Source organism: Daktulosphaira vitifoliae, unplaced genomic scaffold (assembly GCF_025091365.1).
Source record: "Daktulosphaira vitifoliae isolate Bord-2020 unplaced genomic scaffold, ASM2509136v1 Scaffold_4, whole genome shotgun sequence".
Lineage (NCBI taxonomy): Eukaryota > Metazoa > Arthropoda > Insecta > Hemiptera > Phylloxeridae > Daktulosphaira > Daktulosphaira vitifoliae.
In genome coordinates this window covers 19,992,279-20,015,266 of record NW_026099575.1, presented here as the reverse complement: position 1 = coordinate 20,015,266, position 22,988 = coordinate 19,992,279, and the positions used below count along the sequence as shown (strand labels likewise).

The window sequence follows — 22,988 nt, the reverse complement described above, 5'->3', positions numbered from 1 at the left end:
AAATGGTTACAAACTCGATTGTTCACTTTATCGGAAAATCATTATAAGTACTTTTTGTATAGACTGTAAGGAAGGACTGTTATCCGCTTTGAAGCCGTAAAAACACAGCTTTTCTTCTTTATTATTATGACTTTTTTCCCGTAACAAAAAAGAAACCGTTACGTTTAGTTAACGGTATCGTTTTGATCGGAGACCAGTCGTGTGGAAAACAGTCCTTTTTTCGCTTCTTTTTATTTCTGCACTACATCCACTCGCTAGCTATTCTTGGTCTTTTCGTTCATTTCTTTTGAATTTACCCTTCGATCTTCCCATAAGAGAAGACGTCGCACAGCTGGGCCCTGGAGACGTTCGCACGAGGGGACGCTGTTGCCGAAACAACAGGCACGACCACACGAAAGTGTATCGATCGGTCAGAGTTCAAACGGGGAGACATGTCTGAACTTTTGGTTAATAAAAAGTTGTCAATCTGGGCAAGATGACCACTAAATGAAATTAATATACTCACACGGGTGATCGATCAATCAAATTCGAATAGTCTCGTCTGCCGCGACCATAACTCGGTTTCTGTAGCGCCGCGTATGCTTTTCGACTAAATTCATTAAGTGGAAATCGCTATAAAAACTGCGGTTGGCTAGAGGACGGGAAATGCGATTACCTCAGTACTTACGACACGCGTTCTATTAAGACCAAAACTCCTTGAGCGTGAAATAAGCCAGCATGATGGTGTAGTTGCTTCCTTAACGGTCAAAGTAACAATTACTACTACTCAGCCACAAAAACTTTGTCTACAAATGAAAAGTTTTCGATTGACCTGACACAACCAAGAGAGACATCAAAAACTGCAACCGCTTTTCTTTTGCTACACAAAACAGACCCACAATATTTACATTGGGAAAATAAAACGAGATCAATAAAATGTAACGCGACCTTTCTACCGACACTGCTGAACAGAAACGGAATCATAACTGAATGGTGTTTTTATATCACGTAGTCCATAATTGTTAAGAGTTAAATTAATTGTATTTTTTATATTTATTGTCAAACTTAAAACCACCTGAGACTAGTTCAAAGCAAAATCAGAATACAGTAAAATATTCTCATTGTATAGTACTAAATATTATAATTGTCTTTTTATTATTGCGCCCAAGTTAATGTTGTGGTATTTCATTTTGGAGTCTCGCCAAAAATACTGACAATTCGGATGATCACAATCTAGTAAACACTCTAATATTATAAGCCAATAAAGGTTTATAAAGTTTCATAGCTCATGATTTTATGATATTTGCATTTTCCTAAATAACTCGTGTTTACTAAAACATGTATATGAGTATGACGTTTGCACATAACAAAAATGTCATTTGTAATTAATGTTAAATGTATAAACAATAAAAGAGAATATTATTACAAAAGAACATGTACCAACCTTTTACAATAAATTATTTACATTAAATCCAAAGGGAATATCAAACAAAAAATAGATCTAAAAAGTAACCGTAAGCCATCTGTTTAAATATTAAATACGCTTCATATCAGAACCAGAAACTCTGTGAGCATTTATATTTGATGTATAAACATTTTTCTCTTTTTTGAAGCGTTGGTACGCGAATTTTAAGGATGTTGAATTCAGTTTGACAGGTTATAAAAGTGGTGAGAGGGCGGTAGTGTTGTGAAGGGGGACAATGAAGAAAAGAGGGAAACCCGAGGGAAATTACGCAGGGGTCCAAATGAAAAATACCGAGAAATTCACTTAAAACAACTAGGAATATTTCATTGTTATTATTATTATTATTATATTTGTGTATTTTTTTGTCTTTATTGTTATTCACAAACCGAATATCTTCATATTTCTTTCAGTTTATATTCATTTTTTGAGACATATCGCTTTAAGTTGATTACTATTACACTTGATTCAAAGATATTTAAGTTGAAATTACAAAATTTTAAATGTCGTGTAATTTTCTCAAAAGATTACTAATGGTAAATTAAATAAAAATGGCACAATTAGTAATACAGATGAAATTTCGCAATATTATCAAAATAATAACAATTTAAGTGATGTTGATCACTAACATACACACAGACATAAAGGTGTTCTGACAATATAAGCGTGTTAAAAACATACAAGTTACCATCGTGTTATGTATGTCTTTGAAAGGATTTTATTAATAAAGCAGATGAAAAAAAAACACCGATATAATATAAGAATAATGCGAAATAATTTATTTCAAAAGCAATCTTTAGGTACAACATGATACAAACGAAAAAATCATTCAGCGTGTAATAAGGTAGTTTTCTAAAAGACTGTTAAATTGGTTGACGCATTTGCTATATTTGCTGGTAAAAGTAATTATGATCAATAGTGGGATTCGGCGCTCAGTTATTTTTTATTTCTTTGTCAACTGGGCTTCAACTGTTCTATTTTCCTCTCCGCGTATACATTCACCTTTCACGTGTGGAAATGTCTCTTTCGTAGTGGTTTTACAGTTTAATTAAAGACCTTCTATAGTCTACTCACATTACACTGAAAGTGCAGTCTTTAATTAAAATCAATAATTACACTGTGATGATCACAGTTTAACCAAGTAACAAGAAACGCACTGCAGTCTCTCGTGTAACCTAAACTACACGTCACTATAGACTCTAACTCTTAAATACTTTATATTTTCAAACATTGGATGGCNTAACAAGAAACGCACTGCAGTCTCTCGTGTAACCTAAACTACACGTCACTATAGACTCTAACTCTTAAATACTTTATATTTTCAAACATTGGATGGCTTATTAAATAAAAGTTGGTTTATAGTGTGGTAGCTAATATTTTTTTCAAATAACAATTGTTGTTATCATAAACACTATAACACTATTGAATCATTTCTGAAGTTTATTTTTTGTTGTAACTTTTACAATATTCATAGTTTAACAATCAAACATAATTAAAAATTCTTCTGTCTCTTCAGTTTGTATCAAGTCGAGTTTAAAAAAAAAGGATATTTATAGGATGACAATAAATATTAATAAGTTTTAATTAAAATAACAAAAAATATAATTAATATATTTATTTGTGAAAAAATATATTTGCATTATTATTTGTTTTAATTTAGCTAAATTCCAAACTAGTATTCGGGACATAATATAATATCTTTAATATTTTTGTATCTATAAAAACGTATATATTTATACTCTCTTTATATTTCAGTACAAGTTCTAAAGAGAAACTGATTCATCGTATTTTATTGAAAATTTAATCTGAATTTAAATATAAACTTTTAGTAAGCTTTAAATATAGAATGTTGAATAGTTCAGTAAGTTAAAACAGTTTGTATCTATTATAAAAGTTATAGCTTACTTCATTAAGGCGTTGTTGATAATTGCGACGAAAGTATTTTCTACCCGCAAAATATTATACTTTAATTTGAAAGTAAAATGTATTTAATTATTTTTGCTAATACATCTTAAATGTATAGCATTGCAAATAACACATCGACCAAATATTCGCTGAATATTACTAGCGTCTGTGTAAGATTGTTATCTGAGCTATATTTTTGATAATTAAATATGTATTTCCATTATATCGCACATTTATTGCTCATTAGTTGGTGATAATTACATTTCGTTCAGTATTTCAGCGAATTAAATTGTGTGTAACGCACACAATATCATACAAAAGGTCAAATCTTTCGAAGCTTGGCCGGTATTGTCTGGTTCACGAAATGCCGCTATATTGTCAGTTGATTAATAAAGGCATACTTCCTGTGTTACATAATATAAATGGTGTTATATCATTTGTATTGAATTAACATTCAATGCTACATAATTTGATGTTTTCTTTTCTCTAGTTTATATATGAAAATAGAATTTTTATTAGTCCGCAGTTTGAATTGAACACTTTTCGAAGACTCAAAGTCCTTCATTTAGATACATTTATTATGAACACGTACGTACGTGTTATTTGTCAATAGTTCTCTCAGAAAGGGGTGCAAACAAAGTCTTAAACTATGTCGTTAGTAACATCTCTGATGTTGTACCTTGAAAATAATTTGTCTGACCGCAAAAATAGATTGGGACTAGCCAGGAAGTTGTGAACAGAATATGATAGTGACAGTGTAGTTTATGAAATCCACGTCTATCCTAGTCGTTATTCCGCTCTGCGAGCCATGCTGATCGTTTTCTCTAGTNGATATTGTACCTTGAAAATAATTTGTCTGACCGCAAAAATAGATTGGGACTAGCCAGGAAGTTGTGAACAGAATATCATAGTGACAGTGTAGTTTATGAAATCCACGTCTATCCTAGTCGTTATTCCGCTCTGCGAGCCATGCTGATCGTTTTCTCTAGTAGTATAGGCCAGCGACAATATAACAAACGATATAACGTTATCATCAGTTTGGTAAGGTAACAAGAAAAAAACAATGGAGGGCGATCCAATTTGATTTATGCTGCTAGAGAAAACCGTCTCCCTTAGTTTGGATAACCAGGATCTTATTAAACGCGTATAACGACATCACAGCACATACGTTAAGCAAATATTGTTTCGCCATTAACCGCAGTTTGCAACGTAATAGGGTATTCAAAAAATACATCAAACTTCGTCTGCGCACTTGTGCCTTCGAGGGGTTCCAAGCGTACAAAAATTGAAAATTCAAACCTTCTTCGAAAATAAAGAAACTCACCCCTGTCGTTAGACGAACGACATGAATGAGTCGCCCGGAGGACCGAAATTAATTTCTTTCCTTTCCCTACCACAAGGTACTGCTAAAATGTGTTTCCAAACAACAATAGCCGATTTGCAAAGTAAAAGCAACCAAGATACCAACAGTAGCGAAAACAGCTTGCTTGCAAAAGTGTGAAAGTCACAGAGATAACAAGTTCTGGCTCGCCAATTCACCAAGAAAAATAACAGTCAACGTTGGTATCTCTGCGAAGCAGTGAAATAATTTCTTATAGCAAGTTGAGTTATTCCTTTGACAATAATAAAAAACGATAAATGAGAAAATATTGATTATTGCATTATTTCATATATATTTTTATTAATAGACTTAAGTGATGAAATGACAACTTTAATCAGAGAAAATATATATATCTATGAATGTTACAAACAAATTTTAATACATTGTCTATATATGCTTTTAACTTCATTTTTCTGACGCTTTCAGACAGAAAAAGTTGATCATTAAAAAAAAAATCCCTTCTGATTTTTATTCGCTCTAATTCAACTTATTTAATTTACTCTTCAGAATCAGTGCTGACTCTGCCGAGTAATTAAATTTATTTGCTTTAGCGCATCAACTTTTTTCTCATTCATTTTTAACATACTCGTGCATGGGTATGTGGAGTAGAACTCATTTAATTTGAATTTCTAACAAATAAATCATATTCTGTCAGTGTCAATGCTATTTATTTGACCCGACTCGACCAGAATTATTCAACCTTTATCTAATGGCTAACATTTATTGAATTTAATTTAAATGTAATTTTAAAATAAACGTTTAAAATGTTTTATGCTTTTAATTTAAATCGGATGACTCGCATTGAATTATATATAATATACATATAGTCTTATGTACATTTTATTTGTACTGCTAAATATTTCGTATACATATTTTCAGGTTATAAAATTCAAAAGCATAATCGATCTAAGGCATTTTATTATTGTCGACTGCTTTGCTATTGTAACACTATCGAATCATTTTCTCCAAATAAACATCCCAAGGGAGCTCATCGTTCTGGTCACGAATTCATAAATATTCATCAAACATCAGTTTACTAGTAGTAAAATTCCAGTAAAGTATTCCTTGCCGTTTTATTCTCTAGTGTTTCAATGTATATGATATTATGTAAAATTTATAAGCATCGGTGTGGCAAAGCAACCCACGAGCAACGTTGTTGTGAGCCTATGAGGTGCAGTCAAACAAGGTTGGAGCACATGATCATAGTTTGTACGTCAAGTGTTTGAGAAATAAGTTACCCTCAAGCTTAGCGCTCGGGGACCATTGTTGAGGTCTCTCGTATTTGGGGGCTTGTGTATTATGAATAGTAAATACAACTTTTAAACTTCACCTAAGTCCTGTTCATTCAAAATTAAATTAATTTTGAGTTTGTTTATGAAAACTGCACGTATCAAATGGAAAAATCATTTATTTATTCTATTGCTCATGAATAAGTTAAAGAGCAAAAACTGTGTTGCAGTTTTTGATCAAGTTAATAAAAAAGAACAATTTAAAACATATTCATAGTTGCGAAATCCTTTTAGTGTATACTTCAATATTATTAATAAATAAGGTTTTTCTTTTTGCTGCTATTATTTTGTGTAATAAAGTCAGCTTATATCACTCGTATTCATAATCGTGTTTGCATAAACTCTTTTATACTCCGGCTAAATTTGCCACAATAACATTTTGTAAACTGTCTATGTGCAGCTGACACTGAAACTGATGACATTCCTCCTCTGTTCATCGATTTGATGAATTGTTAGAGAACAAAGTATAATATTAATCGACTTTTAAACGACCATGCGTTTTAACTGAAAATTAATTTCCTATTCTGAATATAAATAGTTTCATAAAATATTTGATAAATAAAAATGTTAATTATAAATAAAAACCATCTCACAGTTAAGAGTATTGAAAATTCTTACTTAATTAAAACTAATTAGTATATAACAAATTCAACGTTTTCATATTTAAATAACGTTTAATGAAATTATAATATAATTTATGTCCATAAACTCATTACATACAAATGTGTACTGCTATTCAAAGACTGTTCACTTCCTTATTCATATACAACATTAAATCGATTACACTCTTAGTGTTCAATTAAAATTATACCTTTTCTTTGGAATTTTTATTTGTACGTAGACATTTTTTTAAGTATTATAGTTTGGAGTGCAACTTATTCTGTATTTATAAAATTTATACATCTTTAAAAGTTATGAAATCAAAAACGTGTAAACTAAAATTAGTTGACTCATATATTAAAGAACAGAAAAAAGTAATTTTTTATTTAAATTAATTAAAAACAATTTAATATCAACACTGTGACAACTGTCAGTATTTTACAATTAATAATGTGGATAGTAGTTCTAAAAAAATGTGAAGTTTTAAACTCTAAACTTACGTTATATCCATCATTATTTGAATTACGTTGCATAAAAAAAATAATAAAATATTAAATTCTAAACAAATTCTATATGAAAATTTTTTTCTGTATGACATATAGTTCGTGTGCAATATTTAAATAAACGAACACAATTAATTTCAACGGTTATTGTAAATAATAAAAACGTTGTTTTTTAATTTTTATGCCCAAGTATTATCGAGACGGTTTTTTTGATACTAGTATTTTTACGAATAACACTTAGTTCTGTAAATTAATTTCCATAATTTATTATATAAATTACTTGTAAGATAAGTGATGAAAATAAAAAACCCCTTTGAAGTCGAGTTTTCAACGATTCGTGTTACTGTCACTCAATTTCAACCAAATTTTATAGAAATTATTTTTTACCTAATGGAACAATTCTAGGGGTTGTGTTTAATGAATTTAAAGATTTCATGTTAAAGAACTGATCTAATGTACACATTGCTTTGAAACATTTATTACAGACATTATTATTTTAAAAATACAATATTACAGTAACGTGTATTATATACGACCATTATAATGCGCCTTTCCACGCAGTAAAAGTATTCGTTATTTTTTTACGTGTCTCGTCATATAACGTAAAATAGACTCATAATAATCATCATCTAAAACAATTATTTCAGAATTTAATGTTTTTTTTTATTTTGTATTAAAACGCCCAAAGAAGTGAATTATTAACAAATGGGTACAGTAGTTTTTATTCGACATTTACAAAATAAGTTTTACTAAAAAAAGTTAGTAAATTTCATTTTCAAATTAATTTCCAACTTTGATTCGGAGATTATTTTATATTTTGAACGCTCGAATAAAAAAATCTTTTTTAAGGACTTGGGAGTTGAAAAAATATATAAAAATAAATTTGACGGTGTTTACTGTAATTCAATAATATCACACAAAACAGAATATATTTGTTATTACGATTATCAATAAAAAAAAAAAGTCGCAGAACTAACATTAGTATCAAATCTTTTGATAATCGAGTAAGCATGAGATTTAATAAAACTGATCAGTAATATACATACTATATTGTGTTATTATAGTCCAGTGAGTTTTCAGTAATCGTATAACCAACCACTACGTTTAGGATGCACCGGCTGTGAGAATAGTGACAAAAGAAATTAAAAACATCTCATTAGTGTAACATTGACTATACATCCCGTGAATACAAATTTTTCATTGAAAATGTGTTGGTTTTTATTCTAGTTATTATACCGATGTGCACTCATACTTTGAAATAGCGGTGCAACAAAAAGTGGTTCAAATCCTCCACGAACATAATATTACAATAGTGGGGGTAGTAGAAGGGTTAATATCTCTCTAAAACTACATCCTATAAGCCTATGTGGACCCCCATACATAAATTCCAATTACGTTACTGCTTTGAAATTATATCAATGAACAATGAAACATTCGCTCTTGAATAAAATATCCGAATTTTCATATACATATTTTGGAAGTTATTTGTATAAAAATTTTCGATATTTTATATCAAAATGTAATTTTTTGTAAAATTAACGTGTATATCAAAAATATCATACGAATGTATGGAAATGTTCGGATCATTTCCTATAGAGTATAAGTGTGTTATATTCATCCAAAACGCTGAAACTGTGGGCGAACAGTACATTGCCGTTAGGTAAATATTAAATCCATATTCTACGAACTCAAGGAAACTTTAAAAAGGGTCGCTATCTATTCAAGAGTCTAAGCAAAGTTTTTTTACGGTTTTTGTTTTTAACGTTTCGTATACACAAAGGAAAGTCTTCTCAAAAACGGTATGTGTTCGCACATGCTAGCAAGTCTCTGAGGTGTCGTGGAATAGGTTTTTTGTTGTGAAGGGACAATTAAAAGGTCAACGGGCTTAATAGCTCTTTTCAAAGTGTACTTTTCGAGATGTGAATTTGTAGAAGAACAGTTAAGGATCGAAACACACACATAGATAACCACCAACTTTTCACATAAGTTCACATTCATATTCTACAGTAAAAAATGCACGATTTCATAACGAAGGCAAACAATATATGCTTTTGTTTTAGTTGATTATATAAACTTGTTGTCATATTTTGTAATTATGTTAAGACATTTTGAATACAATTATTCAATTTTAGATGATATCAGCTAAGAAAAAAACTTTCAAATAAAATTTTAAAACCACAAAGCGTATACTAATGCTCGTTGTTTAGAAAAGTTGAAAACTTACAATTATGACTAACATTCCCAAAATTAATTTAGTTAACTGTTTTCAGGAGAATGTCGTTCGGCACTGGGTATGGAAGGCAGCAAAATCCCAGATCACAAGATAACTGCCAGTTCTTCCTACGAAGTGAAGTCGGTGGGACCGCAAAACGCGAGGTAAGTTAAAGTTTTTTTCGCTATAAGTAGTAATACTCGATTGAATAAAAGTTGTACGAGTCATTTTGTTACGGCAATTTCCCATCTTATATATTTTAGAAGAACAAATAGAAATAGACACGAACAAAGAAAAGTTTTTTTGTTTTTAACTGCAGCTGCAGCTTATTTTATTACCTATTCATAAGAAAATATTTTGTATGAGAGGATACTATACAATCGACCCACTGAATCCTCGACGTATTATTGTAAACTTTCAACAAGCTTCCTATTAAGTCAAGCGCTTAATTAGTTTCGAAAAGTGAGATAAAGTCATTATAATTTTCAAGTAATATCAGTAGATGCGATCACTCTTTCTTGTTTTCTCTTCCAAAAATTTATAGCAATAGAATAATTAAAATAGATACTAAACAGTTCCTGAAAAGTTTTTTTCATTAAGTAAGAGAACAACTTAAAAAGGAAAAAGTTGTTTATGTATTAATGTATTTATTTATTTAATAAAATCTTTAACCTTTGAAGTAAATTAAGTTGTAATTAGCGAGAAAATAAATTGATATAATTACTAAAAAAAGAAACAATTTGAAAGTTAATAACTGTTTCGCGAAATACAGTTTTTTTATAAATCAATTTCATTAAATTATTATTAAACATTATTAAAAATTTTAATTAATTCATTCGTTCCATTCCATTCGAAACTTAAATGTATAATTCAAAAGTGGGTACTTAAAACAATAATTAGACTGAATACATCAATGGGTAATTACTGATTATAATTTTTACAACATTACAACAAATTTGTTGACGAGGTGCCAACATAAACTGTATAAATAAATTCTATTAGACTTTTCGTGTAGCTTGTATAGATTTTCTTCAGATCAAAAGGAAAGGATACGTAAACAGCGGCCGGTTTATAGCCGATGGCATTTCTCTTGTGTAAGTTTCTCACTACTATCAGAAGTATAAGACTACTCAACTGTATAACGTTTACCCCTAGTGATCATGTAGTTTGTGGTAGCGAGGAAACTTATTATTAGCATGATAACGTCGGTGACGGAGTAACTGTTGAATATACGGCTATAAAAAAAAGAAAGAGTTTTGGCAAATAAAATCAGCTTGCAAGATTGCGGGACAATGACGGGGGCGTTACAAGTGTTAAAAAAATAATGGGCGTACGAAAAAGGCACTAATAAAATATATTATGAATCGCTGTGTTGTTATAAACAGATATCGTGACACTTGTGCGGTTATATTGTACTTAATCCGATAAGACTTCCTTATTACGGAAGTAATGCGATCATCAAATACCATTCGTATTTGAAATTTGATACAGTAATGATAACGAGGAGAAATGGATAAATGGGCAATAGTCATAGCTGAATAATTCATAGAGCACAATAAAAATGCAAACAGATCTATTTTGTAATTAAAATAAAACTGGATTGCTTAAAATAAACATTTACATTTTAACATAATAAAAACACAAGTATTTTGTCGAAAAATTGATGGCCGTTTTAAGCATTGGAGTTGGTATTGCGTAGTACACACGCTCGACAAAGATTATATTATGAGGAATTATACTTTTATAATATGATTTATAATGTATACAATATTATATGTGTAACAACATCAGCGTTATTATTATTTGAGCACAATGGCCAAAAGCGATTAATTCCTTTGGATAACGAAATATATAGTCACTAATAAGATTACTGGGTATATTCACAAACGGATATCCGAAAGTTCTTGTTTCTTTCTTTTTTTCTCGTTTCTTCGCCGCCGCGTACTTCTTGGCTCCGGGTAATAAATCCGCTTAGAGCCGGTTGGTCGATCCGTAATGAAAAACAAAGCTGCTGAAGATGATAACGAGAACAGGGAACGGGCGATCGCTTTGGAGGGTAGAAAATGAAAGTCCAATGCTCGCAAAAAACTGGATTTGGTTTTTATCCTTCGAGGGGGAAACAAAAAAAAAAAAATAACCGAGTACACTTCTCCCTTTTTCTTTTCTCCGCAATGAGATTTGCAGGAGATTATCGCCCTGGTTGTTTTACTTTTTATGTGTACTACATTTGAAGAACAAGCATAGCAATAGTTTCAGTATAGTTAACTAATGTATAGTATACCCCACGGTCAGCAGCAATTAAATCGTCCTTGTTGCGCCGTAAAATCAAGATGACGATATCGCCCTCATAAATGTCACCCTCTAGGCACCCATGATAACCGTTGACGTCGATTAAGCTTTATAATGTTATCGGAATCTAAGATAAGCAATCTACAAAATGCCCCCGAGGAATATTAATAATTTACTGTATAACTACGCTGCAGTCACATGTAGGATTAAAAATGTTTGTTAAAAAATGAAATATTTTATAAGTGGAGTGAATTTATTTTCCAATTCTCCAACACTTATTCGCCCTAAATCTAAACTCAGCAATTCTGATGCACTAGTTTTATTAAACNTCTAAATTTAAACTCAGCAATTCTGATGCACTAGTTTTATTAAACAATACTTGCGCGTACATATAAATGCCATTAAAGGTTAGAATATTCAATATAAATCATAGTGGGCTTTTAAAAACTGTAACTGGATAATGAATACATCAAATGATATTATTTTACTTATAAGTACACTTATTTTAGAAGTTTTTAACACTGAATATCTCTTGAGAATCTGTATAAATTATACAAAGTTTAGTTATTTTGCTAGCGCAAAATGGATACCGTACATATAATAAATTAAACTTTACATGTTCAAATCGCTCACGCAAAAAAAACAATTAATAATTTAAAAAGAAACCAATTTACTTATTTGTTCACACGCACTACATGTAAATAAATAAACAGGGTACGTTGTTTATTATTTCTTCCGATATTCCCCTCGGTCGTTTGTTTGATTGACTTTTAGGCATTTGTTTACAAGAGAACATCCCTTTTTTTAACATTTTAACCATTGACGGACCCTCGTGCAAAACATTTCGAGATTAGCTTACACTTCTTTTGATCACTGAATAACAAATTTTACACTGAATAATGCTCCAATAATACTCGTACTATATTAGTTAATAAACAACATACTTTTTTTGTACAATTTCAAACTGCAATAGGTTTACATTAAAATAGAATCGACAAATATTATTTATAGTTGTTAACTGTTTGCTAGTAATTTTAAAAATACTTTTAAAATATAATTGGAATATGTATTTAAATATTTTTTTAAATACTCTTATTTTAAACCACTTAAATTTTTATTAACTTTTTAAGAGAATTAATTAGTGAAAATCACAAAAATAACTCTGTTATAATAAAACAACTGTATTTGTCTTATCTTTTTTTAAAAGTAACATTTGTTCTTGTGATCTCCATAATGTATAATATAACATAAAAATACTTTCATAATATAATTGGATTAATATAAACGTATTCAAGTTCTTCGAGCACAGAGTATTAAAAGTATATGATTAAATATATTAAAAAACAAGTACCATCCATCAAAAAATCAAATTATTCTTATTCGAAAATAGTCATTAAAAATATAATTCTATATTAGATTTTCAAAAAGAAGTTTTATTCATTCTATTTCAGTGCAGATTCGTAACAAGAAGGGAATAAAAACAGTTTTATCTCTACAATTGGCAACTTCAATGATAATTATCATTAAATTTATCATGAAACATTATTTTTTAGTCAATAACTTATGAAATAATGTTTGAAAAAATATCTCATGCTAGCAGAAGTAGTAATATAGTCCTCTTAAAACTTTTTATAGTATCCACGTCTGTCTCAATAATAAAATTTTGAGTTAAATTAAAAATACTTTTCATTACTAAAGTATATTGATTTTTTTATCTTATCAATAATTATGAATTACTGGAAAATAATGATATCAAATATGAAGTCTTTAGCATTTCAAGCACAAATAGAACTAAAAACTATTAAAAAAAATACTCAAGATACATTTTTCAGAATAATAAAAAATTATTAAAATACTAATATTTAAATACAAATATTCGAATACTTTAACAAGACTGTAATTTGCAAAGATAAAATAATCAATTTTAATATATAATTATAATTAGAAATATTACGTTTTTTAAATTTAATTAATTTAAATTTCTTAAGAGATGTATAGTTATTAAAAAACAGTTGATAGCTTCTCAAATGAATGCTAAAAATACTTTTCAATAATTTATTTAAACATTCCGTTATCGTTGATAGTAGTTTTTAAATTTACGTAAGTTGGTCGAATTAAAATTTAAACTCGCACAATAAACCAAAATATATTTTTTATATTTAATTATTTAAGTTGATTCAATGTTTATTAAAAGCAAATTAAAATCAACACTACTTGAAGTCCACCATTAATTTTAATGATATTTTGTTCAAAAAAAATTGCACATTTAGCTGTCTGGTCCCAAACATAATATTCGTACATTGGAGAAAAAATATACACGTTGAGTACTATGAATACTACATTGGTTTAATTTAACTTTAATATTAACTAAGTGCTCTGATAACTGGAACTGTGAAAGCCATTAGTTAATAGGTTTCGCTTTTAGTATTTAGTTTGCAGATAGACGTACATATGCTATACATAAATATCTCTTGGCCTAAACAACGATATCCCTTGGGTCCAACAAACAGCATGTGCAACAGTATGGCTAAAGTTTTATCAAAAACAAGACATGGAGGGAGATTCAAATGTATGATACTATTCCTAACAACAGTGATACAATTTTGAAAATTTTATAACTTAGATTCTTGTTCGTCATTAAATGCAGTGTCTACTTTTAACAAATTCTATTTACAAAATTTGTCAGAACCACGACTAATATATAACAGTAAAACAAATATTTTCAGTTAGTTATTGTATTTTACCACGTTCAAAGTAAAATAACCACAAAAATATTTAATAAAACACTTTTAGACTTAAGAGAATGCAATTAAAGAAATAGGTCAAGCTTATATGTTTTTAGATTTAACGGCTTTGTTGTTATTTATACACACAACCTGTCTTTTTCCTTTTTCTACATAATATTATAATGATTATACCATAACTTGAAAAGATTGTTGTCATCGTTGGGGGCATCTAAAAGAGGCCACTCCAGCCCAAGGGTAGTCACAACGGCGGTAGAGACTTAAGTGGTATTCAAAAAAAAACCACTCGACCGTAGTTCTCTAACAGACAGAGCGTTGTACTTCGCTTTATATGACAAGAATAATGTAGTAGTTAATGGCCTTTTCGAAATTTTAAAGCTAACTCTGGCGGCGGCCAACGACGCTTCCCATTGTCCATTATTATACTATTTTAAAAAGGTTAAGCAACAATTTCTGGAGGTTGGTATCCAATAAATAGTATAGAAACTTAAAAAGTAAAATTCAAAGATAACATGTAAGTGTATTATGTAGGAAAAAGTGGCTTTATTTTTATAAATTAAAAGTTTCCATTTCCATTTGTGGTAATGAATATGTCTAGTCAGTTATAAGAACTTATTTTGAACGCAAACATTTGATATAACTGTACTATTGAATTACGCCAAAATAAATTAAACGCAAAAACCTTTACAGTTTTGTGCGTGGTCATAATTTTATACATGAAATGACCATGGAAACCTTAACCGCATAACGACATTAATGTTATTATACAATGCATTCGGCTGACCGTAGAACTGCAATATGTTTCAAAGAATCGTCAGCTCAGCAACAGCACTGGTAGAAACAAGTTTGGGATCGGTGAGCAAAAAGCTACTGTGTTGCTCGTTGAAATCCACTGGAAAAGCCAAGAGAGGGAGTCAAGAGTGATATGATGAAAAGAAGGGAAGGCAGGTAACCGTAGAAAATAAGGTCTATGTTGTGCCCTTTTAAAAGTGCTGACATTTCTGAAATGTCGGCCCCCTAGAGGAAGAAATTAGTGTAATGGACTGTACGCTGCCCAGCTTGTGTTTTTGCGATCGACAAACATTTTCAAAAATTTATTTGTTAATTAAAACCGACTCAGCTTATCTGAGAAATTTACTTCTAATGATTAATTTATCGAGTCATTAACAGGTATAATAACGAATTGTATATTTCGGATTACAACTCTGTAAAAAATAATGTTATTTAATCCGGTGTAATTTTATAACATTTTTTATTTTCACGTTACATCATATTTTAAAATTTTATATTTATTACGAATTGATAAAATTATAAAACTATTTTAAAAATTCATTTTTTTTTTTTATCATTATTAATTTAAACTACTTGTTGAAATTCATTCGACCCCTACTCTTTTTAATAAAAAACGAATAAGTTACAAAGTCAATACATTTAAAATTTTGTTATTTATGACAGCAAAAATATACTGATCAATTCTAAGTTTTTAAAGTTAATAGATAACGATTTTCGTTTTAGAAATCCATTTATTCAAACAACGCTGACAAATTATAATAAAGCCATTAAGCCCATATTTTGATTTAGGTAGAGAATTACTTAAGATTAATGTCATTTTTACGGTCTAACTAGGAAAATACCCTCGTGAAATCGTTGTGCGTTCTGCTATAGTCATATATACGATTTTTATTTTTATAATAGCCCTATACACATCGATACCGCTGTGCATAACAATTGAAGTAAATGCTTTTAAGTTTTACCCTAAAGAATTGTACAGCTGCGACCCTGAGTCAAAACATATTTCCACAAGAAATGTACTAGTGGATCGGGATAACGTAGACAACAGTAGGGGTTATTATCCCTAAAATTGGAAGCTATGTTTGGTCGTTAACTAGATTCACATTGCGTTGAGAGGTCTTTTAGCTCCAGAAACTGATCCTTGAATTCCAAAAGTAGGAATTATATTTCCGAAAACAATAATAAATTAAAATGTAATTTTAAATGAGATCATCTGACATTTTCAGAAAAAATTCGAGCTTCGCAAAAGGAAATAGTTATTTTAAAAACAATGTTAATAGTGTGTCCGTATTGATAATATTTTTGAATTGTTTATATATACATAAAGTACTTAAACATATTTCTTGATATATTGATCATATTATTGGCTTTCAGTGTCCATTTCAATAAGTTTCTTTTCGAAATTAAGCGTTTACATTTTATATGAATTTAACATACAAATTTTGGAACGATATGTTGTTTCAAAAGTTTTATTTACCGAGAGAAATCTCAAATCATTGTCACGTGATATTTATTGATTAAAGACGGAGCTTAAATATAATTGTTTTTAGATGTACTGTAATAATTGTAGGATATTATACTATTGTGGCCATTAAATCTATGTGAATTTATCAAGGCAATCAAATTGGACTTTGGCGCATTAAACAAATAAAACGATTAGCCATAGATAAATCCTTAGATGTGATCTAATCAATTATTTAGGATAAAAGTTTGTTTGAGCCACAAGGACGTCTGTTTTCTGTTGAGCGCTTATCTTAAATGACACAAACTTCATAATATTTCTCAGCTATTTATTGTATTCGACTATCTTTTCGGTGTTACATAATAATACACGTTAACTTTTGTCGAGTTAGAAATGGAAATTATTTAAACCATCTTTAAAAAAGAACTTTAAAAAATTGATATTTTAAGTTACGTCTTGTTTTATGAAAAAAGTTTACTATTTTGGTTGAAAATAAAACAAAATAGTATACATACTCACCGAGTTGTATATAATTTTGTATAACGTTCAATGAAAGAGAAATACTTTGTGAAAGGTACATTGTTGAATTTGATGAGTTTACACAAATTGATTTTTTAAATTATGTATACTTTTTAAATTTTAAACGAAACTTACGATTCAATGGTTCGCCTTTAGTTTTAAAATCAAATGACAAGATAAATTGTAAACTTTTTTAAACGATATCAGGTCTGGATTACAAATTGTTATTACATTTTTTCGATTTACCCAGTACGTGACAGTCATTTAACGATGAATATTACAACCACTGCGTCAACGATAAGATTTTCTTCAATATAAATATTTTTTTTTTTGTAAGGTATACAATGATTTTTTTAATATTATACGTACACAATCATTTACGGCGCACACGTATAATCAAAAACAGTATTATAATTTACAAAGTTAAAACAAGACATTTATAGTGATTTGCTGATATTGGCGGACGCTTCAGCCAGCCATTGTATAGAACCATAATAATTTTAAGTCTCAGTAGAGTGTTAGAGAATGATTGTTAGTTGAGAGTTCTGGTACAATGGACTAAGAACTTGTGGGATGAACAATGAATCGTCGTCTTAGTCCCTAACAAGTTCCATACAAAAGACAATTATTATATGTCTGTGTATGCGTGTGCACACAAACGAATAGGGTAAGCCGATCGGATTACGTGAATCTAAAAGGGGTAAAAAAAAACACGAAAAAAGGACTCAGCTTTTTATGGCGATAAAAATGATACTCATGACTCCATCGCGTCGGGCAAACGAAGGGTTGAAACAACCAGTCATAATTTGGGCCACACTCAATGCAAATTTCATTTACTTTCTTATCGATAAGCGGCACACACACAATGAGGTTCCCACGTAAATACTACTCCCCCCGAGAGTTCATAAATAACAGTATCGCAGCGAATGTGTTAATTTTTACAATTTCCTCCCTGTTTATTCCATAGTAAAATCCCATACATTAATTCAGCAAAATCAGAAATGCATACAATAGTATCGTTTTACAAGTTCAACAATTGTGAGCGATTGCATCCATTTTCGAAATTGGATAAATTCTACATTGTCTTTTGTGATTCACCGATTTAAAAAATTAGTACAAAGGAAACAAATGTATAATGATATCGTTTCTAAAAGAATGAGTACTGACATTGTAATATGTTCTCATGCTAGAGAACGATCATATTATACACATGAATGTTTTTCTCTATAATGTAGGTAAAATATATAAAATTTACATAGAACGCATTGACTGAAATTAATTTTTTTACACTACGCTTCTCTTAGTAAAGTATCTGACAAAATCAAAAGTAGTACAGCAAAAGAATTTACTATACTAACACAAACCAATCACTTTAACCATGGCCGCATAAGTTATTAAATAAGAATAACGACTACAAATAAAATCTAGAAATAAATAAGAGTTCTGAAATCATATTGGTTCAGCAATACGTTACAGTTGAAACGGTTATAATCTAAGGTTTGGAGAAACTTTTATCCGAAACATAATTTTCCTTTATCTCTTTAACTTTTTCTCCATTCACAAACTTCCTCTCCCCTTCTAACCAAGGCCTAAACGACTTCAGGTAAAAGCAGTTACGACCATGCGGGTTATCGAACCAAAGAGACATTCGTAAGGACATTGCATGAAAAGTTCTTCTATCGTAGAGAAGTCTTGGAGACCGTATAAAATTACCATAACATTAAACACCGACTATGTAATGCTTAGCTAAACTCCACCGAATATAGATTTCTAAACATATGTTAGTTTACATATTTTAAGTTTCAATGACGGTAAAATATTACTTCCAGGAATAACTTAAAAATTAATTGATTGATGCAAACTAAAAGCATCAAGTAAAGTCTCATGTCTATTATAACAGAAAATGATTTTATTTAAATCTTTTTCATTTTTATACACGTTAACTAAAAAATTTTTCTATTGATTTATGATTTTTATGTATCCCTCTAATTGTATATTTTTTTTTATAGTAATTTTTAATACCCAATTTTGTTTTTTCTGACCAAACATTCTTATAATTAGACTATATAAATAATACATTGCAATGTTCATATAAAAATTAATTCTTTCATTATCGACAAAATTTGTTTGAAAATGAATTGGTGAAATATAATTTTAAACAAAACAGAATAAACAACAATTTATTTTCCATGAGTTTATTTTAATTTTTGTTCAGTTTCTTAAATTAAACTCTGCGAACCTGTTTTTATTAAACAGGGCGTCCCATCGTGATTTACTAATTTTAACATTAATTTATCTAGTCAAATAAGTAAATTAAAGTGAACTCAAAAAATAAATTACTACATTAATATTTTACAAATAAAATGTATTGCGAATTCAATCAATTCAATAAAAATCTTTCAATCTAACAATTTTTTTTATTAAATCAATTTAAAATATTATCAGTTTAACAATTATTCTTACATGTAAAGATTAGAACACAAAACAACAGAGTTTAGTTTATCCAAAATAATTATTTATATTCAGAATAATTTATGTTTCAAGATAAAGTGGATATTTTCTAGTCATAGTATTAGCATTAAAGTAAAACCAAAAATGTTTCTTTATACTGTTAGCATTAAATGCGCATACCCAAACATTCGATATTGTTTTGCAATCGAACTTTTGGCGTCGTAATAGCCAAAGCGGTTGAAAAGCAATACAATAGTTTTATTTCCAATACCGCAGCCGTGACCCTGAGGCACTTGTCGACAGCGCACAAGGGGAAAAAGTACATTACATAAATCGCACAAATTACAGTTTTCCCTCTTCAGCTGTTTTATTTTCGTCTAGGAAAATGTGTTTGAGCTTACCGAAGTTAGGGGCGAATGCCAACGTGTGTAGCTTATACGTAGTTATGTTTAGGGTAGTATGATAAAAGACTGGTACACTCGAGTGTGAGAGACATCCGGTGCAAAGTCAACGTACCGCAATGAAGAGACCACTAGAGCAAAATCTTGTCCGCGGGGCAGAATTATTCTAAATGATGTGTGGACCACTAAATTAATCTATCGTGCCTCCGAGGTTTTTTAAATTTTAATTTTCAACCCTTTTGCAGTTTGTTGTTTTTCTTATACTTGTCTCGCTGCGGGACGTGTATATTTTTTATTATCAGGTACACACAGCCATAGAGTTTATTATAGCCTAGAGGGATTTGTTTACAAAGTGAGATAGCCTCCTCGATGTTAGTGTTTAAACTTCATGGTATAATCAGAAAAAACTTTCCATTTACTTTACGAGTAGATACTTTAAATAATTAAAACAGCCAGTCCAAAGCTAGGAGGTTGGGTCGGAATCCCATGTACTAAAGTAAACTTCTGCGGCTTTCAAACGCAGTGATACTATGTTTAATTGTAACTAGGTTCTAACGGGTAGTTGAGAAAACAGTTTTGTATTAAAATTTTATCTTACTGTTAATTGAAATTATAATCTAAACAGGTTCAGTTGCTACTAGCATTTACTTAAGATGCGGCTGTTTATTAATATTTTATTTCATAAAACAAATTACAAGTTAACAGCTTGATTTCACAACTTTATTAATTTACTTTATTCCAATAACCAGATTCTATACGCATGGTCTCATTTTATTTTGAATAGTATTAATTGTTTTACTTGGATGTGATTTAGTAATATTTTAGACTATTATGGAAAATTCCAATCGCCTATGAACGCTGTGAGCGATTTCTTCCGTACAAATACTGGCAGCTGAATAAATTAAGAAAAAACTTTTTTAATTAACAAACCAGGCTATTTTTTTTTTATGTTTTGTTTTTTCATTTATCTACACTTAATTCTCAAGCAAACTGACAATAAACTTTTATTTTTATGAATTCCAAATTTTTTTCGACTTTAAAAGGCTCAATAATGTGTTGTGAAGAATTAACATTTTTACAATAAAGCTGCTGTAAGCCATGTGTTAATTACAAAGTCAATTAGATTATTTTTACAAAACTTTTACTGCATATAGAAATTCAATTTTAAATCTCGGAAACTCGTCGAGTAATTTTTTTTTAGAAACTCTTAAAAACTTAAACATATTTTGTTAGATATTCATACAAAAACCGATAAGTTTTCGCATATTAATAAGTCAGAATTTTAGATAGACTTCGTATAATGAATTATTAATTTCCTACAAAACTTGAGTGATACATATAAGTTGTTTGTGTTATTATTTCGTTGAAAAATTGACTGTTTTGTTTACTTGAAAATTTGAAAATTCAATATGTTGTACTATAAAATCTTTATTCACTTAATGTGTACCGCACTATAATAAATTACGTCATTATTTTTCAAAACTATCATAGTAAAATATTTTCAATCGGTACTAGTACTGCCATAAACCTTTGCGTATAACGTCATGTTCAGCTATAATATAGGTATGTTACAACGAGTTTGCACCATGCCTTTTATATATAAAGAACGCGGTCTGAAAGTAAAGCAGCTATACTAAAAGCCGTACAAGCATTACCCATTAGGGTCGAAAAGGCCAAGGAACCACAACAGCAGACGCGTGGCTGGAGGGTATACGTTCAACCCTTCGTTTCATATTAAATTCCTAAATAAAAATAATAACAATAAAAAGTCTAAGGGAAATCTCTGATAAGTTGATGTATATGTACTGTGGGCAATTATAAAACATGGCTAATGATGTAAAAAGAGCTAGCCCAATTATTCTATAGGTTCCTGTTACACATTCTCCCGTTGGCGCAAATTATAATTTTCTACTACGCGGTAAATAATAAGTTTGCATCACTATCATTTAGTCGGTGGAAAATTACAACAGCTATAAAAATATGTATTATCATTCCTGGTAACTACAGTGTAATTTTCTTATGTACACGTGTGGTTAATTTTTTTCTCTTTGCTTTTATAATGAATACATCGTATCTACACATGTTTTATTAATAATGCACGTAAAGGCTCAATAATAGAGTGTAAGCCTAAGGCTATTCGAAACAAAAACAACGGAATATTTTTATTTGAGCGGCAAATAAAAGTACAGGGGCGGGAAAGGAATAAGTCTTGTAGCGTAAACTTTTTATGTTATTTTATATTTTTATGATTTATGTTTTGATACTGAAGCAGCTATGCGGTAATTGTAATTTAAATTTTCTTTAGAAAAACTACAAAGAGGGTTTATAGTTATTTACTCGAAAAAAATAAGATTAGATTGTGTTACTATATATGAAAAATGGTTTTCTTGCTAATATTAAGACCCCTTTGTCGTGAAAACAATCGGATGGCTGGTTGTTAATAATATTGTTATTGGGCAAAATCAAATCAAATTGCTAAATTATATATTTATAATAGTTAACAAACCTAACGTTTCAAACGTTACCGCGTTGAAGGGGCGTATATTTATGGGAAATGGAATTAACCTGTCTAAATACGCTAATTTTCCTCTTATCGCGCAGCGGAAATGAAAGGGTTTTCGGTATTGGCTCGTTGAATTGAAAATTGGCTCTCCGGGCACTAACTCCGTTTAAAAACTTCTTGGCCACTTCGACCCCAATTTTCTTCGCCGATAAAATAATTTATTAAAATATCTACTATTTCCGCCCAATACATTCCATGTAAAAACTAATACATCTTGAAAACCAATTCGATTTTCAGCTAAATAATACTGCTAACTTTACTTTGTGTCGAGTTATTTAGATTTGAAAATATCTTGGCTTCAATTTAAACGTCTTACGGTTCGATCAACTCTAATGACTTACGACACACTTGCCTAAAGTTGCTGATACTCAAACGACCCTCAGTGAATGTCATCTCCGTTATTGTACTACTGTGTGTTTTTGTAATAGCCAAAATA

At 29.8% G+C, this 22,988-nt stretch overlaps 1 protein-coding gene across 3 annotated transcripts in view; it reads left to right on the top strand.

The window, feature by feature from the left end:
* Positions 1 to 22,988, top strand: part of LOC126903529 (discoidin domain-containing receptor tyrosine kinase B-like) — a 119,055-nt gene that overhangs the window by 56,252 nt on the left and 39,815 nt on the right. For all 3 annotated transcript variants that reach the window (XM_050681714.1, XM_050681715.1, XM_050681713.1), the window contains one exon: positions 9,390 to 9,495. In XM_050681714.1, the coding sequence (XP_050537671.1) occupies positions 9,390 to 9,495 (106 nt within the window). The remainder of the gene's footprint in view (positions 1 to 9,389; positions 9,496 to 22,988) is intronic.